At 52.2% G+C, this 19,740-nt stretch overlaps 2 protein-coding genes across 8 annotated transcripts in view; one reads left to right on the top strand and one right to left on the bottom strand.

Moving 5' to 3' along the window:
• The window catches only part of RALGPS1 (Ral GEF with PH domain and SH3 binding motif 1), a 286,463-nt gene that overhangs the window by 155,302 nt on the left and 111,421 nt on the right, over positions 1 to 19,740 (top strand). The gene's annotated exons all lie outside the window — the stretch shown is intronic.
• ANGPTL2 (angiopoietin like 2) overlaps positions 152 to 19,740 on the bottom strand; it is a 34,794-nt gene continuing 15,205 nt past the window's right edge. The window contains exons 3-5 of the mRNA XM_081237323.1: positions 6,431 to 6,624; positions 4,262 to 4,532; positions 152 to 1,960 (exon numbers count right to left, since the gene is read on the bottom strand). Coding sequence (XP_081093449.1) covers positions 1,761 to 1,960; positions 4,262 to 4,532; positions 6,431 to 6,624 — 665 coding nt within the window. The 3' untranslated portion in view covers positions 152 to 1,760. The remainder of the gene's footprint in view (positions 1,961 to 4,261; positions 4,533 to 6,430; positions 6,625 to 19,740) is intronic.

Raw genomic sequence — 19,740 nt, 5'->3', positions numbered from 1 at the left:
TCGTGGGACTCCTCAGGGCAGAGTTGGAAACCAGGGATAGGGAAAGTGTGATTTAATTGATTTCCATGGATGAATCTCTTCCTGGTTTTACTCAAAGAGGCTCTGGTATCGGAGGTCCCAGGAAGGCATTCTAAAACAATAACGCACAGTGTAGATACATCCAAATAGCACTGATGGCTTTTATTGCAGATGTGTCATTACAAGGATAATCTGAGAATATATTAAAAAAAAAAAAACCGTCCCTTTTATATACACAAAACATGCTACATGGAACACTTTGTGAGACTGCTGAGGTAATAGGCACACAGCCAGATGCGGACAGTACCGAACATTCCAACATCTCGCCCACCCCGACCCACGTGCCCTCTAGGAGGGTCTCATCTTCTTGTTCATCCCTTGCTCCCTGCTTGGCAAGAGTCCCGGTAGTACCGAGTCTGATGCTCTGTGGCTAACAGGACTAAGAAAGCCGCCGCACTGTGATGCGCTGACCCAGGGCTCCGTGGCCCCTGGTTATTCAGTAACTCACGACAAGTGGCTAGTTCTCATTTTTGTGGCACTTGATCTCCGGGGAAGTGTAGTTTGGAGATGAGATGTGGACACTAGTCGGCCTGAGAGCATGGGACCTTTGGTACGTAGCCATTTGGGGCCCCCAACGATTGGATGATGACTTCTCTTCAATCGAATATCTGCTGGCAAGGTAGGTTATTATTTCTGTGAAGGTTAAGATGACAGGGAGGCTAAACTGTGACTGGAAAATACGAGACTGCAAATACCATTATCCTTGTGGCTGAGAGTTAGCTTTTGGGCCTGACTTTCCCTTTCCTGACCACGTGGAGTCCATGCTTTCCTACTTAGAGGCTAAGGAATCTTGCCTGGAAAGAAAGCACAGGGGTACAGAAAAGGTGAGGAGTCAGTAGGCAGGGAATAGAGAAGAGCAGAAAAGGTGCCTGGAACACAAGTGGCCAGGGACTGGAGCACGGAGGGCACTTAATTGAATGGCATTGAATGCATGGATAGGTGGGTGGATGGGTGGGCGGTGAAAAGTCCTGAGAATGAGGAGAAATACAGAAATAAAGAGGGATGGGAGTTTTGAAATTGGGTTAGGTGCCAAGGGGGATCTTAAGCAAGGAAGTTGAGAACCCCTATGTGAGAGAATAGTACTGTAGACAGTCCTGGAAGAATCCAGGCCTGTGGACGCCAAGGATCGTTGTTTGAATGAGAGCTACACAGTCTGTGATCTGCCCTTAGACTCAAGTAATACAACATGAATGAAATGCTCTTCTCCTAAGAGCAGAGCTGTTGTTAACAGCCTCAGCAGCTGAGAATTGAATATACGTGTATTTAGGTATATAAGGCAAACCTATATATGTATCTAGATATACGCCACGTGTATATATCTAAATGCATATATACATGGTATACACATAAGTGCACAAGGTCGGCTCACACACGTGTATATTATGAAGGTGTTTTGTTTGCAGTTGTGTTTTTATTGCTGGGGCTTTATTTAAGGAAAGACTTGTCTGCCGTCCTGTCCTGTCTGGAAACACGAGGGGCTGTCCGATGTGGAGAAGAGTAGTAGCAACAGAGAATACCGCTTGGATTCAGTTGTATTATCTGCCGCAGTGACTTGGGAAATCAGAGTCCAGCGTCGCAGTCCTCCCAGTCCTGAGGTGAACTGGAAGGAGGCGCTCTCTGTGCTGGGCCAGTACAGCCGGGCAGGCTCCTGGCGGCCACGAGGGGTCAGGAGGGGGGCCAGCCTAGTGGAAGGTGTTGGGGTTCGGCCGGATCATCATCACCACCTTCTTGAGCGAGTAGGAGCCTCCTCGGAACTCAGCCCAGTAGACTCCATCCTGGTAGCGGCTCCGGTAGTGGCCCCCGCGGTACCAGACCCCGTTGAGGTTGGAGTGGGCACAGGCATTATACCACCAGCCGCCCTTCTGGTAGTGGGCACAGTTGCCTACGGGAGAGAAAGAGCGAGAAGGGCTCAGGGAGGAGGTTCTCCCCGTGTCCACCGTCTGCCTGGGGGGCTTCCGAGGGACCCCCTGTGGAGGCATTTGGACCAAGGGTGCCTGAGAGGGGACGGGGCCTCAGACCTGCCTGCTGACTAACGAGCTCTGTGATCTCGGGCAGGCAACTTGACCTTGTTGAGCCACTGAATTCTCAAGGTAAAATAAGGATGAGCGCGCTGCCCCCGCACAGTACGGGACCCGTGTGGGAACCGAAGGAGGCCACGGATTAGCCCAGGGCTCGCTGCAGAGCAAGCACCAGGGAGGAAAACAGAAATGACCTGAAGTGGGCGGGTAGAGGGCCAGTTTTTCTGAGGAATGTTTTTTAAGAGCTGAAACTATTAGATCAAGAGTCTTTACAGAATGACAAAGGAAGTGTTTAAGATGAAGTGTTCCTCTATTCCTCCCAAGCCTGTATTCCAGCCAAAAACAATTTTTTTTTCCACAAAAGCAAGATATTTTCATAAAGTTTCTGGCACTATCATATATCATGCTGGATTTTGCTGCCAAGGACAAGCAGTTCGGAACAACAGTAAAAGTGTGGGCAAGGTACAAGCGGGCATGCAGGGGCATCGCCCTTCCCAGGAGGGAGAGGGAAGACATTGTCAGGCCCAGGGAGAGACCCACTCAGGGGAAGGGCTGCCCAGTCAAGTTTGTGGGTTTGGGGGCCCGATGGGGCGGGCAGCTCTGCTCCAGGAGAGGCCTTGGGGCCAGGTGAGGAGGGAGCAGGCCAGCTGAGGCAGAGAGCCGAGAGGAGACTCAGCCCCAGGCATCCCCCAGAGCCCCGGCAGCCCAGGTTTTCCCAGAGTTTTTCTCTGGCCCCTCTGGGCCATGACCCGAGGCCACGAGGTCCAAGCGGCAGCATCGGATTTGGAGGGCAGAACCCTCGGCGCGCCACAGCCAGCCTCCCGTCAGCCAGTGGACGCCCCTCCTGAGCTTGCCCCGCATGCCTCCAGGGACAGGGAGCTCACTGCCTCACATCCACTGACGCTGCTGCTGGACAGGCCTGAAGGTTGGGGTTGCAGAACAGTCTTCTCCCTGCTCCCCATAATGGTCCTCAAGAAAGGCTGTAACCAGCCTCTCTGTCCCCAGAGTCTGACAGTTCTGATGAGGGTCATCTTCCTGCCCTGTTCTTCCGGAAGCCTTGGCAGCCCTGGCCTCAGACGACACACTGCCTCCTCGGGGCCCCTGCAGCAGGGTCAGTTCTGCACCAGGGAGTAGGTAGAGGTGTCAGTGTCTCCCCCAGTGTGGTGAGAACAGTCTGCTGCTGTAGGGACCTGGAGTGGGGGTCCCTCCTCAGGGTGTAGGCGGCCGGGCTTGCCAGGGAAGTGCAGGTGGTTCCTGGGACAGTCCTCAAAGGGGAGGCTGTGGCCTTTAGACTGGGACCTATCAGGGAGCTGGGGCAGGAGGGGGCTGGGTTTGCCCATGAGAACAGCCTTGGCCTGGAGGCGGGCTTGGCTCCCCAGGGACCAGCCAGCGAGGGCCCAGGGGCCCTCATCTCAAGGAATTGAGGTGTGGAGCCTTGAGATGAATGTGGGGGGTTGATGTCTGGACTCAGGGTTGGACTGTGTGTGTTTCTTACAGTTTTTTGTTTTTTTTTCCCTTGTTTTTTTGTTTAATAAAGACCTGGACTTGAGGCACGTGATCTTGGACAGGTCGTTTCATCTCTCCTACCTGGTTTCCTCTCATAGCTTCCCATAGCACTGCATTGTCAGTACACACTAGAGACTGCACCCACTCAGAGCCTGACTCCTCCAAGTCCCAGACAAAGCACTTCAGGCACATTCTCACCTTCTCACCACCCCTCTACGTAGGTATGTCCTTACTTCCAGATGTGGAAACGGTCCCAGAGAGATTGAACAGCGTGCCCAAGGGCACAGGCATGTAGGAGGTGGGGCAGCATTGTTAGCCAGGGTGTAACATGGGGACATGTCGCCGTGACACCCAGCGCCTCAGGCAGGGAGTGATGCAGTGCACAGCCCAGTACAATGCCCAGCTTGGCCCAGAGTGGCCCTCGGATATGTAATTTGTGCACCTCTTTACCTCCCCCTTTTTGTAAATGCCATGCTGACCCAGCCTTGCGAAGGGGATCTGTGGACAGAGGGCAAAGGAGTGGGCCTTCAGGGGATGGGAGCGGGGTTGGGCAGCTGGGCCCTGGGATCTTCCTGTTCTCAGGCCTGGGGGTCAGAGTCTCGGCTTTGACTGACCTCTTTCCCCTGCCCTGCACCTAGGTGTGACTCCACTGGTCCTACCTGTGTAGACATCATGGTCTCTGTCCAGGGTGGTGAACTGCTTGCCATTGTGCCAGGTAAAGGAGTCACCGGCGTTGCCATGGTAGCGCCCCAGCCGCAGCTTATAATACTCGCTCTCAGGCTCCAGGCGGAAGCTGGCATATTCTGCAAAGACCTTGCGGCCAGACCAGTCTTCCATGGTCACCAGCAGTTTGTAGTTGCCTTGGTTCGTCAGCCAGTAAATGTTCTCCAGGCCCAGCCAGTACTCGCCGTCGATGTTCCCAAACCCTTGCTGGGGAAAACGTGGGCAAGCATTAGTGAGGAATATGCATTGATCGTACATGTGCCCGTTCCATTAGATCACGAGCTTAATCAGCGTGCCGCGTGAAACCAGCAACCCGCTCGGCAGGGATCCCTCTTCTCGCACCGGGCCCATTAATCGTGGGGGTAGCTAACGGTGGTCTTTATAAGACATCTGGTTCTTACTTCAGGACCAGCAGGGCCCGGCTGTCAGCTGCTCAGCGCCAGACAGAGAGGCCTGGAAACAGGCAGAGCAGAAGGCAGGCCTGCATTTAATTCCCCACTCCCCCACCTGGCTGTCACTTGTTGAGTCACTTTGCCTGTCTGAGCCTCAGTCATGCAACACTCAAGACTATTTAGAGAGTGCCTGTTTCATGCTAGGCATCGTGTGAACGTGGGAGACGCTATGTTACCTTCCCTGCAGGGTTGCTATAAGGACACACGTAATATGGTAAATTAAGAGCCTAGCACACAGTAGGCATGCAACATGAGTTCCTTGGACAATTCCCTTACCTTCTCTGAGCTTCTGTTCCCTTCTCTGGGAAGGGGCTGTGTGTGAGGGTCCCATGTAAACTAATGCACAGGTGTGAGCTGTGACAAAGGCATGCCACATCCACCTGGGCACCCTCCTAGGTCTAGAATCCAGGGGATTTGTTATAGTTTTTCCAAGTATTTTTGGGTGTCATCAGCCGAGTGGTGGCCACTTGAAGTCTTGAAAAATAGGTTGGATTCATTAATGATAATAATAGCTAGTATTTAGTGAGTACTTACGGTATACTGGCACTGTCGGCAGAACTTTCCGTAGGTCATTTTATTAACCCTCATGCCAACTCTATGAACTAGGTACTATCATTATCCTCCCTAGAGTGAGTGGACTGAGGCCTGGGGAGGCCCAGGGTCCCAGAGTGCGTGAGGGTGAGCCAGGATTTGAACTAAGAACCCAGACTTAACCACTGCGCCTACTGCTCTGAGGAAGAGAACGTGGAAAGGAGGCGGAAGGGGTTAGGGCGTCTTCAGAAACCTCTCAACTAGGAGGCAGAGGAGAAAGAGGAGAAAACAAAGGCACGGGCTGGTCAGGAGGTGGGCTGGAGGGCAAGCAGGACAGGACCGGGGCATGGCAAAGCCACGTGTGGGTGTCGTGGTCCAGGGAGTTTGTCGGCTCTGCAGGTGTCAGAGGCCCAGGCTGGATTCACTGCTCTCGCCCTTCCTGTCTGTGCCACCTCTTCATCTGTCAACTGGGTCCAGACCAGTCTCTCCCTCCTGGGGTTGATGTGAGAGCAAAGGAGGTAATGAACGGAAGCACCCAGCGCTGCGCCCGGCGTGTGGCAGGTGTCAGTGAACTCAGCTGCCCTCGCGTCCTCGGTACCACTTCTTTGTTCAGAGGAGCGAGACAGGTGTGGGGTGGAGCCCTTGCAGCCTTTCCTCCTACAAGGAAGAGCATTCAACTTCCCAGGAATTGGGAGCCCAGAGGATGAGCCCTGGAATTAGGACCCAAGTATCCCCACAGTTCCCCAAAACGGGCTATGTGGGAGATTTTCCCAGGGCTTGGGAGCCTTGGGACTTGCCCCTTCTGGGCTGTGAGGACAGGTCTTCCCCTTGAGAGCCCCAGCTGGGACCAAGGTGCTCCCCAAACCTGGCTGGGGTGAGGGGCTACTGCACCCCAGCATTTCGAAATTCCCACCCCATTCATGGGGCTTTTGTGGTCTGAACCCCTGTCTCTGTCCTGCCACAGTTGCCAGGGGGGCAGCAAAGGAGCGGCTGGTCCCCCCTACCCTGGTGGGTTTGCAGAAATGGCCCCGCCAGTGTCCTCCTCCCTTGGGCCACACAGGCCCTGACGGGCAGCAGGTGCCTCCTTCCGAGGGCCCTGGCACTCAGGTGGGCAGTCCTCACCTTGTACGTCTCCCAGTTTCGGAAGAAGTTGACCGAGCCGTCCAGGCGCCTCTGGATGACGGTCCAGCCCCCGGGGTCATGCCTCTGGTCGCACCACACCTGCATGAGGCGGTTGGTGTTCTCTGGCTTCACCAGGTAGATGGAGCTGGTGTCATGGCCATCCTCCAGGGCCTGCAGGCAGTCTCTCCACGGGCCTGGGGACACAGGTGTGCGGCCGTCACAGACCTCCCTGCTGCCTGGCCGCCGAGCCACGTCCTCCCCTCCCCTCACCCCTGGCTGCGACCCGCGCGGCACGGCCTCGGGCAGGACTCCAGCTGGAAGCCACAGACCTGCAGGGTGAGGGGCCTGATTTGGGTAGCCCAGGGCTAGGGGTCTGGGCGCACTGTCACCCCTGACTCCCCCATGGTGTGATTTGGCCGAGCTTCCTTACCTCTCCAAGCCCTCGGTTTCCCCAGTTTGTAGAAGGGAGATCATGTTTACCTCATTGGGGCTGTAAGGATTGCTTGGATCATTTGTGTGCCATTCCTGGAGTGATTTTTTTCTGTTAAGTTGGTTATACTGGCAAAAAGAGATGTGAGCCTGCTGAGAGACAGCAGGGTCCGTCAGCACCGAGCGGGCTCCGCCCGGGCAGCGAGCCGGGCTCGCTGCCCCTCCCAGCATGGCTGACTCCACGCCCGCCTTCCCAGCGACGGAGCCTGGTGACAGTCGTTGCAGTTTTTAGTAAGTGAACTTCCACGGGGGTCACAGGGGCCCAAGCAATGCCCAGAATCTGTAGCCAGAGGTCTCAGGATATTTCTGGGATTCAGATGCTGGCCTCCAAAGACCTTTAGGGGGGACCAAGTTTCTGTTCAGCTCCATCTGTATTTTCCAAAGGAGGCTCACCGAGGGCCAGGTGCTCAGAGCCCATGTTTCAAGGTCCATGCGCTTAAAGGATGGTGTCTAGGGCACCTTCCAATCCATGGCTGTCTTTTTTTTTTTTTTTTTTTTTTGCGGTACGCGGGCCTCTCACTGTTGTGGCCTCTCCCATTGCGGAGCACAGGCTCCGGACGCGCAGGCTCAGCGGCCATGGCTCACGGGCCCAGCGGCTCCGCGGCATGTGGGATCTTCCCGGACCGGGGCACGAACCCGTGTCCCCTGCACTGGCAGGCGGACTCTCAACCACTGCGCCACCAGGGAAGCCCCATGGCTCTCTTTTGAAACTGAGACGAGATGGGTTCTGTGATCTGTGGCTTCCCCAAGCTTGGGCAGCCCAGTCAGAAGGGATGGGTGTTGCTACTGTAGGTCTCTCAACACACCCCTCCCCCACTTCCCCTGGTGGCTTCCTGTGTTTGGACATTGGTCACGTCAGCAAGAGGGTACAAACCTGAGTCACCAAGGGCCAAATAAGCTGGCTTCTTCCTTATTGATCTGAGAAAACTTCGAAGTTTTTCAAGACCTAGCCATTGAACTGTGTATTTTACAATAAATAAAATCACCACACATAGCTTCAGCTTCTCTTCAAAACGATCCTAAACTGAGCATGGTTAAGACCAAACGTCCTAAAAATATTCCATCTTATTCTATTAATGTGTATGTTTATTCAACAACTGTTTATTGAGTCCCAGCCTCAGCAGGTCCTGTGCTGGGCAGTGGAAGCCTTAAGGCAAGCGGGGGCTGCTCCCATGCCCAGCAAGGGGGGAGCTGACTTCACCAGCTTTCTCTCAGCCTGAGTTCCTGTGGAATCCTGTCCTTCCTGTGCATGGGGGAGGGCAGAAAGGGCAGGCATCAGGGACGGGTGCATTTAGCTTTTCCTGTGTAGATCAGACTTCTCACATTCCTCCCTAGCTGTGATTGGGCTGGATTCGTCCACACCTGATGGTTAAACAGGGCAAGTTTGGGTTTGGTCTTTGTTGGACACCTCAGGTGGGCTTTTCCTGAGGCCTCACAGATGGGCGTGAGCATCCCCACCTGGAACCTGATGGCAGGGCAGGGGCTGTCTTGCTCACCCCTCTGTCCCCAGCGCTCAACCGCACCGAGAAGAAAGGTGGGCGTGGGTGCTCGCCGCTGACAGCTAACTGGGGCTCCCCCTTCATCCTCCAGCCATTTACCTGCTGGCCAGCCCTCCTTCCCCCAAGGGATGGCCAGGGCCCCAAGCACCCGCCCGGTAGCAGATGTGGCACAAGCAGCTGCTTCCTTCTTTGCCTTGTGCCTCTCCCGTCCTGGGAAGGGGAGGCCAGACCTCCAGAAAGAACATTCATGAAGGAGAGAAAGATTTTGGTTGTGTTCAGCCCGTGGCCCCGGGGACCAAAGCAGAGAATGGGAGTCTGTCTCCGGCAGCTGGAGCAGAGTGCAGAGCGGGCGTGGGGGGCCTCCCAGCTCGATACCAAGTCAGAAGCACAGGAGAGGCCATTCGATGCGGAAGCTGGCGACAGAAGGTCCGGCAGAAGCCTGCAGAATAACACCCAACTGAAAGCGAGCAGCCAGGCCTCTTCCTCCAGAGCCGCCGTGGGGCTCCATGGATTCTCAGGCTGAAAGGCTGGCTTTGAAGGCGGTGCCGCATGGGGAGAAGCTTCGAGGACGCCAGGAGGGTAGCTGGTCAGCCTCGTGGCTCCCATCCTACGCTACCTGTGTGGGTTCCCTGAGTGGTTCCAGCTTTACCTTTGACACTTCTACAAAGGGCTGTTTTTAAAAGGCAAGTGTTTTTAAATGTTTTGGAGCCAACCAATCCCTTTAAGAGTTTGGGGGAAGAAGCTCCAGACCCTCTATCTAGAAAGATGCACAGACACACAATTTTGCTTGTAATCAGAAGGTAAATGGACTTCCAAACCCAAGATTATGAAACCCTGCCTCTGAGAGAGGCTTGACTGGAACGGTAGTAACAATAAAATACTTCTACTAGCCAACACGTGCTGGGCGTTTACTACGTGCCCCAACCATGTATTTATACCCGAGATCTTCCTGACACACCTGCCAGGTAGCTAGTAGTCTCCTCACTCTACAGATGAGGTAACTGGAGCGTGGGGACGTTGGGTGACGCTCCCTCCCGGTAGGGGCAGGTGCGGTATCCAAACCCAGTGGTCGTCCAGAGCCCACACTCGAAAGCCCTCATCCTTTTCCTCAGCCGGAGTGGACTCCAGGGCAGGGGCCCAGGCTGACCTCTCTCTGTGTCCTTACAACTAGGCCGGTCAGCCAGGTTAAGAAAAATAAGAACTTACACTTCTTCTCTGTCAAGGTGTTATGCCTTTTTAAATCTTTGATTTGTTTTTCTTCTGTGCTTGCCTTTTGGTGTCCTTTGCCCATTTTACAACGATTTCGACTATTTTACAACTATTTTTAGTGTTTCTTATGATGGAGAATCTTTCCTTTCCTTTTTTTAAAAGGCAAATCTAGCACTTCTTTCCTTGAAGGCTTTTTAAGGTATGACATGCTTTCTAGAATCATGGAGTAGGTGCAACATAGTGTAGACGTATTTAGTATTTTCTGCTGTTACTGAAAAAAAAAGCCTCCATACATCTCCTACATCCTGCACTTCACATGACACTGAGGACTTCCCATCAAGAATGTTTCCAGACAGTTATCTCTCAGACACCTCTGCAGAGCTCTAGAAGATCTCCGGCATTCAAACATGTTCCCTTTTCTTATTAAAGGCACTAGTGGCAAAGGTCAGAAAATTAAATGATGGATGAAAATTAGTCAGAAAAATACTTGGCGTTGAAAAGTTGGCAGCAGTGAAATGATAAAGCAGCAGAAAACGGCAGCAGTGAGATGATGATGCCGCTCCATTAAAACGGCTGAGTCAAAACATCCTCCTCTGATGAGAAATCTACACCTGTTACCTATACACAGTGTAATTGTTGCGGGGTCAGCCGAGGTGTCAGACTGACTCAGGAATCTGTGCAAGCGTTTATGTGCTGGGGACAGGACCCCAACCTTGGAGTCCGGAGCCCTTAGCTCAAAGCTTGGTGGCCGCATCTCCTCACAGTGTGACTTTGGGCAGGTCCTCACTGAGCCTCCATCTCTTCTGTAAACAGACGGAAAGAACCCTACTTGTTCTGAGGGTCTCCCGAACACAGCACCCGTCACGAGGCCGACCAGGGCAGGTGCCAGGGAGGGTTCTTTTTCTCTTTCCTTTGACAGATGAAAGCTGGTGGTTTTGAAGCTGTCCACTCCCCGCCATCCCCTAGCCCCAAACAAGTGACTGTATTTGCTTTCGGATTTCCAAGACTAAGTATAAGATTATTTACTGATGGATGTTTTCCATAAAGGCATATTGTGAAAGTCAGAACTTCAGTGGAGAGGGCCACAAAGACTAATGGGAATGAAGAATGGAAACCTTCTTCTTTTGTCAATGAAGCTGCATCTTCAGTGTGCGGTGGGCAGGGCTCTCCTTGGAGCAGCGCGGAGTACCCGGCAGTGTTTCACTTGGCGCTCCTTCTGAAAGGGCAGCCCTGCCCGGAGCACCAGGCCAGCACTAACTCAGCAGCACCAAGGCTGTGAGTGCAGGGAGCGCCCCGACCTCATCTCTGCGAAGAATATATTTACACTGTTGGCGGAGCTGCAGCCAGAACGTTCCACATGAAGGAAAGCGCGGCTGCCATGGCCAAGCCGAGTCTGTGTGGTTCCCTAGAGGAGCAGCACAGGGTGTGGAAGGCACATAGGCCCTGCAGTCAGGAGGCCTCGGGGAGAAGGGACATTGGCAGTGGGAACACAGAGTTTATAGGTCTTGGGCCCCCAGACCCCAATGTCTGGTGAGCGTTGGAGGCGATCGGGTTTGGGGGCCTAAGTCCCCTCCCTGCTCCCTTCCTCCTCACTGGGGTTCCTGACAGAGGGATCCGGCACACAGGGCCCCTCGCCTCCCGGGAAGCCAGGAGCCACTTACTGATGGCTGCTCCGGGGCTCAATACCCCCAGTGTAGAGCCTTCCGGTAAAGCCGAGTTGGAGCCTGCAGTCAGCCCAGACCTACGGGTAACTTTCTAGTTCCAGTGTCCTCCCTGTGGGTCTGAGGCAGACCACCTTCAGCCTGACTTGCCCACCCAGGCCCCAGTGGAGAAATGGACTCACCAACTGCATCAATTTTCAGTGCAGTCACTAGGGAAGTGCGGCCCCATGAATATCTGACCAGGCCGATTGGCCGAGGCCAGGAGCTGAGAAGTGGGTAGACATCGGGCCTGTGTGGGCCAGAGTGATGCCTCTTCTCCCTGCTGCGCCTGAGCCATGGGGAGAGGGGCAGAGTCCTTCCCGGCCATCAGCTGGGCTAGACCACGCAGCCGGCCAGCAGCCTGACAGGCCTCTCTACCCCCTAAGCCCAAGTCTCCAGACTTGACCACCTGAGGCCACACAGAGGACCCTGTGGCCTGCGGGAGACGTTCTGGGGTGTTTTAGTCCATACGTGGGCACCGCAGAGAGGCTTCTGTGATGTCACCAGGAAGCACTGCTCTTATGTGAGAACCGTGTGCCGCTTCCTATTATTCTCATGGATGGTCTGCCTCCAACAAGTCTTTTGGCCCCTCCCTGAACCAGTTTTCTAACAGGAGAAAAGACTAGTTGTGTTGAAATTGGATTTTCTGACCCAAATGAATAATCTGAGCACCAGGGCACATGTCCACTGCTTAGGTGTGAGTCCTGCTTAGGCGTGAGTCCCACCCCGGCCAGCATGAGGACCTGCCAGGCGTCCCGGGTGAGGCAGGAGAGCCGAAACCCAATGCAGGGGGCAAGGAGCAATCACGTGTGCTGCTCGAGTCTCATGTATCCAGACGGCTGGGGAAATCATATTTTGGTTGTGAACATGTATATTCTATGTCACTCACCACTTTTCAGTGAACCAGAGCACAAAACAATAATCTAGCACAGGAACAGACGGTACATTCCCAAAGCCATCTCAGTCAAGTTCCTGCAGCGCCCCAGCGGTGACATTCTAAGTATCGTTTCTGGTCCTTCTGGGGAAAGAGTCCAGACGCTCATGCCTGCTGTTCAGGCCCTTTAAGTCCTCGGACAGCGAGCACACTGCCTGGGGCTGACAAGCTTTTCAGGAGTTTATGAAAAGTATTTGAGCCCTAAAAAAAAATTGTGAGCTATAAAATACGAAAAGAAAACTGCAAAGTCAAAATTTATAAGTATATAATTAAATTTCTACAAAGTGTAACATTTTGTCGAATTCATTAATTGTTAAATTTAGTCTTCATAAAAAATGTTATTACTTTTGAAAACAATTTGTAGGTTACATTTTTCTCACTTCACAAGAATTCCTGAACGTGCCTGATGTTTGCCGAGAAACCAGAGCCAACCATAAATTAATTGTGCTGCACTTGGCCAAGTAATTTCAAACACAAACTTATTAAAAAATCCTTTCAAAAATTTTACAGTAAAAGTTATATTAGATGTGCGAGGTGGGTGTATTTCAACGCACTTGGTACATCCTGAGGCATCCCCAAATAAGAGCCCCTTGGGCCCATGAAGAGCTTGAAGGGGTCCTGTTTCTGCCTGTTTGACCTCAGGATAAACAGATATTACAGTATTGCTTCCCAGAGAACACTTTCAAAAGCACCGTGCCCACTCCTAGGTTTCCACCAGTACCCTTGGGCAGGGGGAGAGACAGAGACTTTAAAGCGATTTTAAAAAGAAAAGAGGTCAGACTGGGAGGGGCTCTGGGGGGGCTCCCTGGGTGCAGAGGTGAGCAGTTCCCTAGGGCTCCCTGGACTGGTGGGGTGAAGCCCTGGGCTCCCCGGTCGCAGTGATGGGACTGAGTGGAGCTGTTCTGCGGGCACATCATGGAGGAGCTCATCAGACCCATGACTGTGCCCCGCAGATCGCGGACGGGGGGTCGTTCCTACGGTTCACCAGCCCGTTCACCCTTCCCAAGAAAGGGAATCAGCCTGTGGGCTCGTTCTGAGAGAACCTGTGTTGGCTTTCATTGATCACCTCTTCCTTTTCCAAATGCTCACACATCACTCTTCAAACTCTTTTCTATAATTTCACCGGGGTTTGACCACATGCCAACTGGTATGCAATTTCTAGTATGTCATCCTTTTTCTCTTTCTGAACACAGGACATTTGCCCAGCTCCAGGCCTGATCTCCCTGATTTCTTGATGATAGTGGCAGTGGTTGTGAGAGCACATCTACCTGCCCTCAGCCCTCCTCGTCCCCTCCTCCAGGAAGCCTGCCCCAACCCCAGAAGAGCTACTCAATCCTTCTCAGGGTTCTCATAGTGCCTTACATATCTGTCTTCACTGGAATATAGTAAGAGTGATGACTGCCTCGGATCCAGAGCCTTTCACATGCCAGGGGCTTTACACAATTTTATTTCAGCCTCACAAGCCCCTGCGCAGAGCGATCACACGACTGGGAAGCAGAGGACGTGGGGTCAGAACGGGCTCTGCCTCCAACGCCCTGGTTCTTTCCACTGTACTGTGCTGTGGCTGTCACACGTATTGGGATTGTGGGGGTCTGTCTCCCCGCCAGACCGTGGGCTTCTCCTGGGCCGTGACCATGGGTTGACCCCCCCAGTCCAGTGCCGAGAGCCACCTGGCGCCTCCCATGCCTTCCTCCGTCTCCCATCTTCTCACCACCGTGAGGTGCGTTCCCCTTGTCATCTTCATCCTGTTCTTTCCAGTTTAAGAATCAATGATAATAAATCCATCTGGAAACAGGGATCCCCACAACAAAGGATAATTAGCATCCAGACCAAACCTTGAGTAAGGAAACCTGTTATCTGGGGAAGCCTGGACAGTCTGTAGTAGAAAGCCTGCACGTTAATGCCCGGGGTAGGCCCAGATGATTGGATTTTCTGTTCTTTTTGATGGCACTCTAACACACCACCTAAGATATCTTAATTTCAACATTTGGAAATTTTAAAAAAACTGTTATATTTGTCACTTAAGCTTAAAACTTTCCTAGTGAAATTTCTCTCTGTATGTATAGTAATTTTAACTTAAATTATTCAAAAAAATCCATGAAGGGAAAATCACTTATTCATTTGAAGAAATGACTTAAGAGCACTCCAGGCCCTGCAGCTCCACTGGCTCAGCTCGAGATGCAGGGTCAGCATCCAACATGCTCGTCGTCCAGAGTCATCTCAGGGGCAGCTGAAGTGCTGCAGAGGTGGAAGGGGCTGTCTCAGTGTTCCCGGGGCAGTCTCTTTGGCCTCCCTCCCTCCTTGCTGCTGACTGAGATCACTGAGAAGTGGGCTGTGTTACTTTTACAACAGTACATGATGCACTGCGCTCGACAAACCTGGCCAGCCTTGTCTTAGACACTGTAGTATGGTGCTCACTTAATGCTGCTTTCTTTATCATTTTTTCGGGGGGAGTATCTCAGGGTTATGATACAGTTCACAGCATCAATTCACCACAGCAGTCCATTCATGTGACTAGTGAGCTGGCCACAGAGGCCTGAGCTCCCGGATTTTCTAGATTACGTTCATTTTGCCAGATGCCAAACTGGGGGGATTTCCAGGCCGCAGGATGCTAGCTCACAAACTGTAACAATAACAAGCTGGTGGTTTATCTCTCGGGGCTGTAAAGAGCCTGAGCATTTAGCCAAATGTCCTCCCTGCAAAGTGCCTGAGTAATAGAGGGAGAGCTTGCCATCACACTCCACTCCAAAGTACCCCAGGAGGAGAGACGAGGAAGCAAAGCTAGGAGGAAGATGACCCGACTCGAGCTCAAGTGGCTTTTGTTTATGAAGAAGCTAGCAAAGAATGCTCCTTGAAATATCACTTGATTATGTAGTTTGTAATGAATTTGGAAGTCTTATTTTGTTCAACAATAACATTCTAGGAACATGACAGCGTAGCACAGTGAAAACAGCACAGGCTCTGGAGGCAAGAGAGCCAGACTGGGTTTTCCCCACAGGCCCTGTGACCGTAAAGGCCGAGTGCTTGGTGGCTGTAGTCACCCTCACCGTCCTCACAATGCCCTTCTCCAACCCTCCGCCGGGCCTCAGGCGCATGTGGGACCAGCAGTGCTCACCTGGACAGACCATCGCTTGACCTCCAGAAGGAATGGAAGCCACGCGTGATCTATCTCGTTCTCTATTTTAGACCACAGTCTAATGTACATATTCCCTACCTCATAATGGGAAATAAAATACAAGGGGAGAAATCCGTCTAGGAAAACAATCTTCTTAAAGTTGCCTGTGCCTCCCTGGCCGTGGACCATCTGTTGTGAGGGATGGGTGGTTTCTGTGTGTTATCTGTGAAGCAGCGTGGCTGACACCTAATGTGGCCCCAAGAGCAGATCATAGCTACTGATTTTTATATATTTAGGGTTAACATATTTAAAGAAATCAGGACTTCAGACTTAGCTATACATTAAAATGCTGAGTTGGGCTTCCCTGGTGACGCAGTGGTTGAGAGTCCGCCTGCCGATGCAGGGGACACGGGTTCACGCCCCGGTCCAGGAAGATCCCACATGCCGCGGAGTGGCTGGGCCCATGAGCCATGGCCGCTGAGTCTGCGCGTCCGGAGCCTGTGCTCCGCAACGGGAGAGGCCACAACAGTGAGAGGCCCGCGTACCGCAAAAAAAAAAAAAAAAAAAAAAAAAAAATTGCTGAGTAGAAGTAATTCCAGACAATTTGTCCAGATTTGATACAAATGAAATATCAGATTTAATGGGAGCTTCAGTTGGGTCCATTTACTGGAAGTCAGGTGCATGTTACGTTTTCTGAGGGAGAGCTCTGTTGTTTCAGAAACTCCGTAGTATGAGGCTAACTTAATTCTATTTTCTTTATCTTATTTTCACAGTAATGATGTCTTTGTTATCAGAACCATAAGAGTTCTAATAACAAACCTAACAAATCTACCAGATCTTTTACAGGGAGCTGCCTGGAACCTGGTACATGAAATAGTGATGGAGAGTCAGGTCCCAGGCAGCTGGCACCTGGGGTCAAATCAAGCATTTATAGAGTGATTTTCACACCAGTTGCCCCCTAGCCTTTCCATGGGAATGTATAGTATCCCAGAGTGGCTAAGACACCCTTGCTTTGAGCATTGGCTGAGCCACTTACTTGCTGTGTAATCTTGGCTAAGTTACTTAACCTCTCTGAACCTTAATATCCTGGAAGTTACAAGCCCAGGGACCAGTGTTGGCTCTGTCACTGACAGACTCTGGGACAAGAAGGCTATGCCAGGGGATCCGAGAGGCCTCTGACAAGCTCTAATATTTTATGATTTTATGGTCCCCTCTTTATCCACTGAGAAAACAAACTGAGCTGATTATGTTTTTCTCAGGAGAGAAAACAGCTAGAAATGTCTACTCCTTTTGGTTTTTAAAGATTCATTTCAGACAAGGCCTCACTGTGGGCAGCTGGTGGTCACACTGCCTTTTCTTCTCTGGTCAGTCCCTAGGATGGCGCCACAGCAGGAGGGCTGGCATGTGCACGGCGGTGCCTGGGCTGCGCTGAGGAGTAGTGTCCTGGGCCTCCCAGAGCCACCTTGAGAGCAGGCTCTAGCCGAGGCTCCATGCTGTCCTCTCCTTGGCCTCTTAGAAAGTGACCCCTGCAGCCTTCCTCTTTAGCAGACCTGATTGACGTGGGTGCACAGGGCACACAGGTGGAGGAGGAGGTCGGGGACACGGAAGCGTGAGGAAGAGTGGACAGGAGGAGGGAGGGAGGCAGCCACGGGGCCCCCCAGGGGAGATGGCCACAGGCGGGGCCATTTGGCCCAGGCCTTATCACAAGCATCACTCTAATGGAAATGCCCTTAGGTCTGGCCAGACCTGAGAGGGACGCCAGGGAAGCCGGGAGCTGCCTGGGCCTCCGTCACTCAGGCTCTCAGAGACCTGGGCCTGGGCCTGGGGCCAGCCTGTTACTGTCTGGCTGGGAACAAGCTGGTGAGCGCAGCTTCAGATAAGGGGCCATGGCTCCCTCAGTCCCCTGGGAAAGGGCGTGCTGTGGGCTGAGCAGCCCCGACAATGAGGAAAAGAGTAGGTGGCTCTGAGGTTGCAGAATGAAAGATTTAGGAGCTGCCAAGGCTTGAGTGCAGAGGTGTTTAATTGCAGAAGTGTCTCTGGCTGAGTGATGTCCCCAGAGCAAAGAATCTGTTGGGCCAGAGCACAGAGGAAGGTTTTGTCTTCCAAGACCAGAACCTGCCCCCTAAGTTCTCAGAACAGGCCTGATAAGAGCTCTCTGCCGATTGGCTGAGAGAGACCATCTGCCTTTTCCTCCTGTCCTTTGTCCAACACCAGGAAAGGGCAGGGCCTCCCAGCCTCTCTCCAGGCTCTGCCCGCCCCTTCAGCTTCTGCAGCCAGGTGCTCAGTCTCGGCAGGGAATGCCTCGTGTGGGAGTGCAGTGGTCAGATGAGTCACAAGGAATCAGTTACAATCAGTACCAACATTTGGGAAGGCTTTGCTTAAAAAAAAAAAAAGGTAAATTATAGTGCATTCAGATTACCTCCATAATAAAATCACTGCCATTCCCTCCATGCAGGTGTGCTTCCTTAAGTGGGAGAGAAAGGGGTTGGTTGCACGCAGGAGCCTTGGAATGCACACAGTCCAGGCTGAATTATGCACGTGAAGAAGCAGGAGAACCAAACTACTTGAGGTGCCAGGATTAGGGCCATGCCCCTGGGTCTTTGCACGGATGCATCTCCACCGGGGACCCCCTAGTAACTCAATCACCCAACTCCCAAGTCCACCTGGTAAACTCTTACAGATCCTTCACTCTGACGTCCCCACCTCCGTCCAACTTGTCCCTTCTACTGCAGGCAGACTCAGTCATGCCACCTTAATAGATGTAGTGCCTGTAGGCAGGCACTTAGCACCCCGTGGTGTTACCATAGTGACTGCACAGCCCACGATTTTCACTGCATTCCTGATTTCAGGTACTTTGTTATGTTGGTCCCATAAATTCTCACAGCATTCTGGAAATTTTGGCTTTGACAGGTGCTCTCTCTCAGAGAAATCCTTTGTCAGACCTGATGTGCTGATTTTAGGGTCTAGAACTGGTGGGCACTGGATAGGTCCCAATGCATTCATGAATCTGCCGTCTCCCCCAGACTAAGTTCCTGGAGGTTAGGACTGTCGTTTTCACAAGCCCCCAAGTCCAGCACTGTGACTGGCAAAGAGTAGGGGCTCAGCTATTGTTGGCTGCCCCACGTGATGTATATCCCATGCCTGATTGCATTGAGTTTCCACGGCAACCCTGTGATGGTATGACTCTTCTCCCCATTTTATAGAGGAGAAAATTAAGGCTCAGAAGAGCTAAATAACTTTCTTATGAGCGAACAGCTAATAAGAGGTAGAGCCTGGGTGCAAACTTAGGTCTTTATTCCTACACTATGTATCCACCAGCTTAGTTCAAGCTCAGGAATGTCCTGGAATTGTTGAGTCAGAAACCAGAGATGCTTAAGCGAGAGGAGGTCTGTTGCCTAACTATTGAGGTCAGCCTGCCTCATGTCAGAATTATATCATTCAGCTGAGCCTTCATTTTGTGCCACGGGCATGTTTTACCCTCTGGGTGCTCTGGCAGGATGTATTAACACACTCTGCCCTCTCTTTTGGAACTCCCGGTTTAAAATAGACACGTGTACCGATGAACCAGTCATCAGCTGTAGAATGCCAGAGCTAAAAATGGTCTGTTTTTTAAATTTCAATCTCCTGTTTCAAGATGAAGAGACCAAGACCAAAGGAAGCTCATAGCTACCATGTACTGAAACTTACCATGGGCCAGAACTGTGCTAACCACATGTTGTGCAGTATTTCATTTAATCCTCAGGTAGGCACTATTTTAATCCATCCTCTGTTGATAGGTGGGGAAACTGAGGCTCTGAGGGGCAAAGCGACTTGCCTAATGTCCCAGAGCTAATCAGTGGGGAAATCGGAATTGGAACCCAGGTCAGTCTGCTCCAGAGCACAAGTCCTCAACCTGCACACCCAGTAGAGGGCTTGGCTGCAAGGAAAGATGCTCTGCCCTGCACCTCGCTACCCCCACGGACCTGCACACAGCGCCGCCCTTGTCTTTTGCGTGGGCCACCCTCGTGCACTCAGGTTCAGCCTTCTCTGGAGTTAGCAAGAAACTGCTCTTCCCAGTGTACTGGTGGTTATTTTCAGAAGTGTGAGATAAATGTAAAACAGGATAGTTTCAGTAAAAATATCTCCCTGTTTATATAACGAAGTGGTACAAATATCACTGACTTGAAGCAGATACGTGGTTACTTTTCTGCAAAGACGAACGTAGTCCTCATATGACAGCCCATTTGTAAGGCACATGAGGTCCTGGATGAATGAGATACTGAGCTTCAGGGGGCTGGGCTCGTGCTCCCCCCGGAGTGAGGATCCCCAGAGTCCTCGAGCACAGAGGAGTCAGCCTCAGCTTTAAAGTGAAAAGGCCTGAATTC

The sequence above is a fragment of the Mesoplodon bidens genome (genome assembly GCF_964165515.1).
Source record: "Mesoplodon bidens genome assembly, chromosome: 6".
Lineage (NCBI taxonomy): Eukaryota > Metazoa > Chordata > Mammalia > Artiodactyla > Ziphiidae > Mesoplodon > Mesoplodon bidens.
Note: the sequence above shows the minus strand (reverse complement) of the source record. Positions and strands in the feature narration are given on the sequence as shown.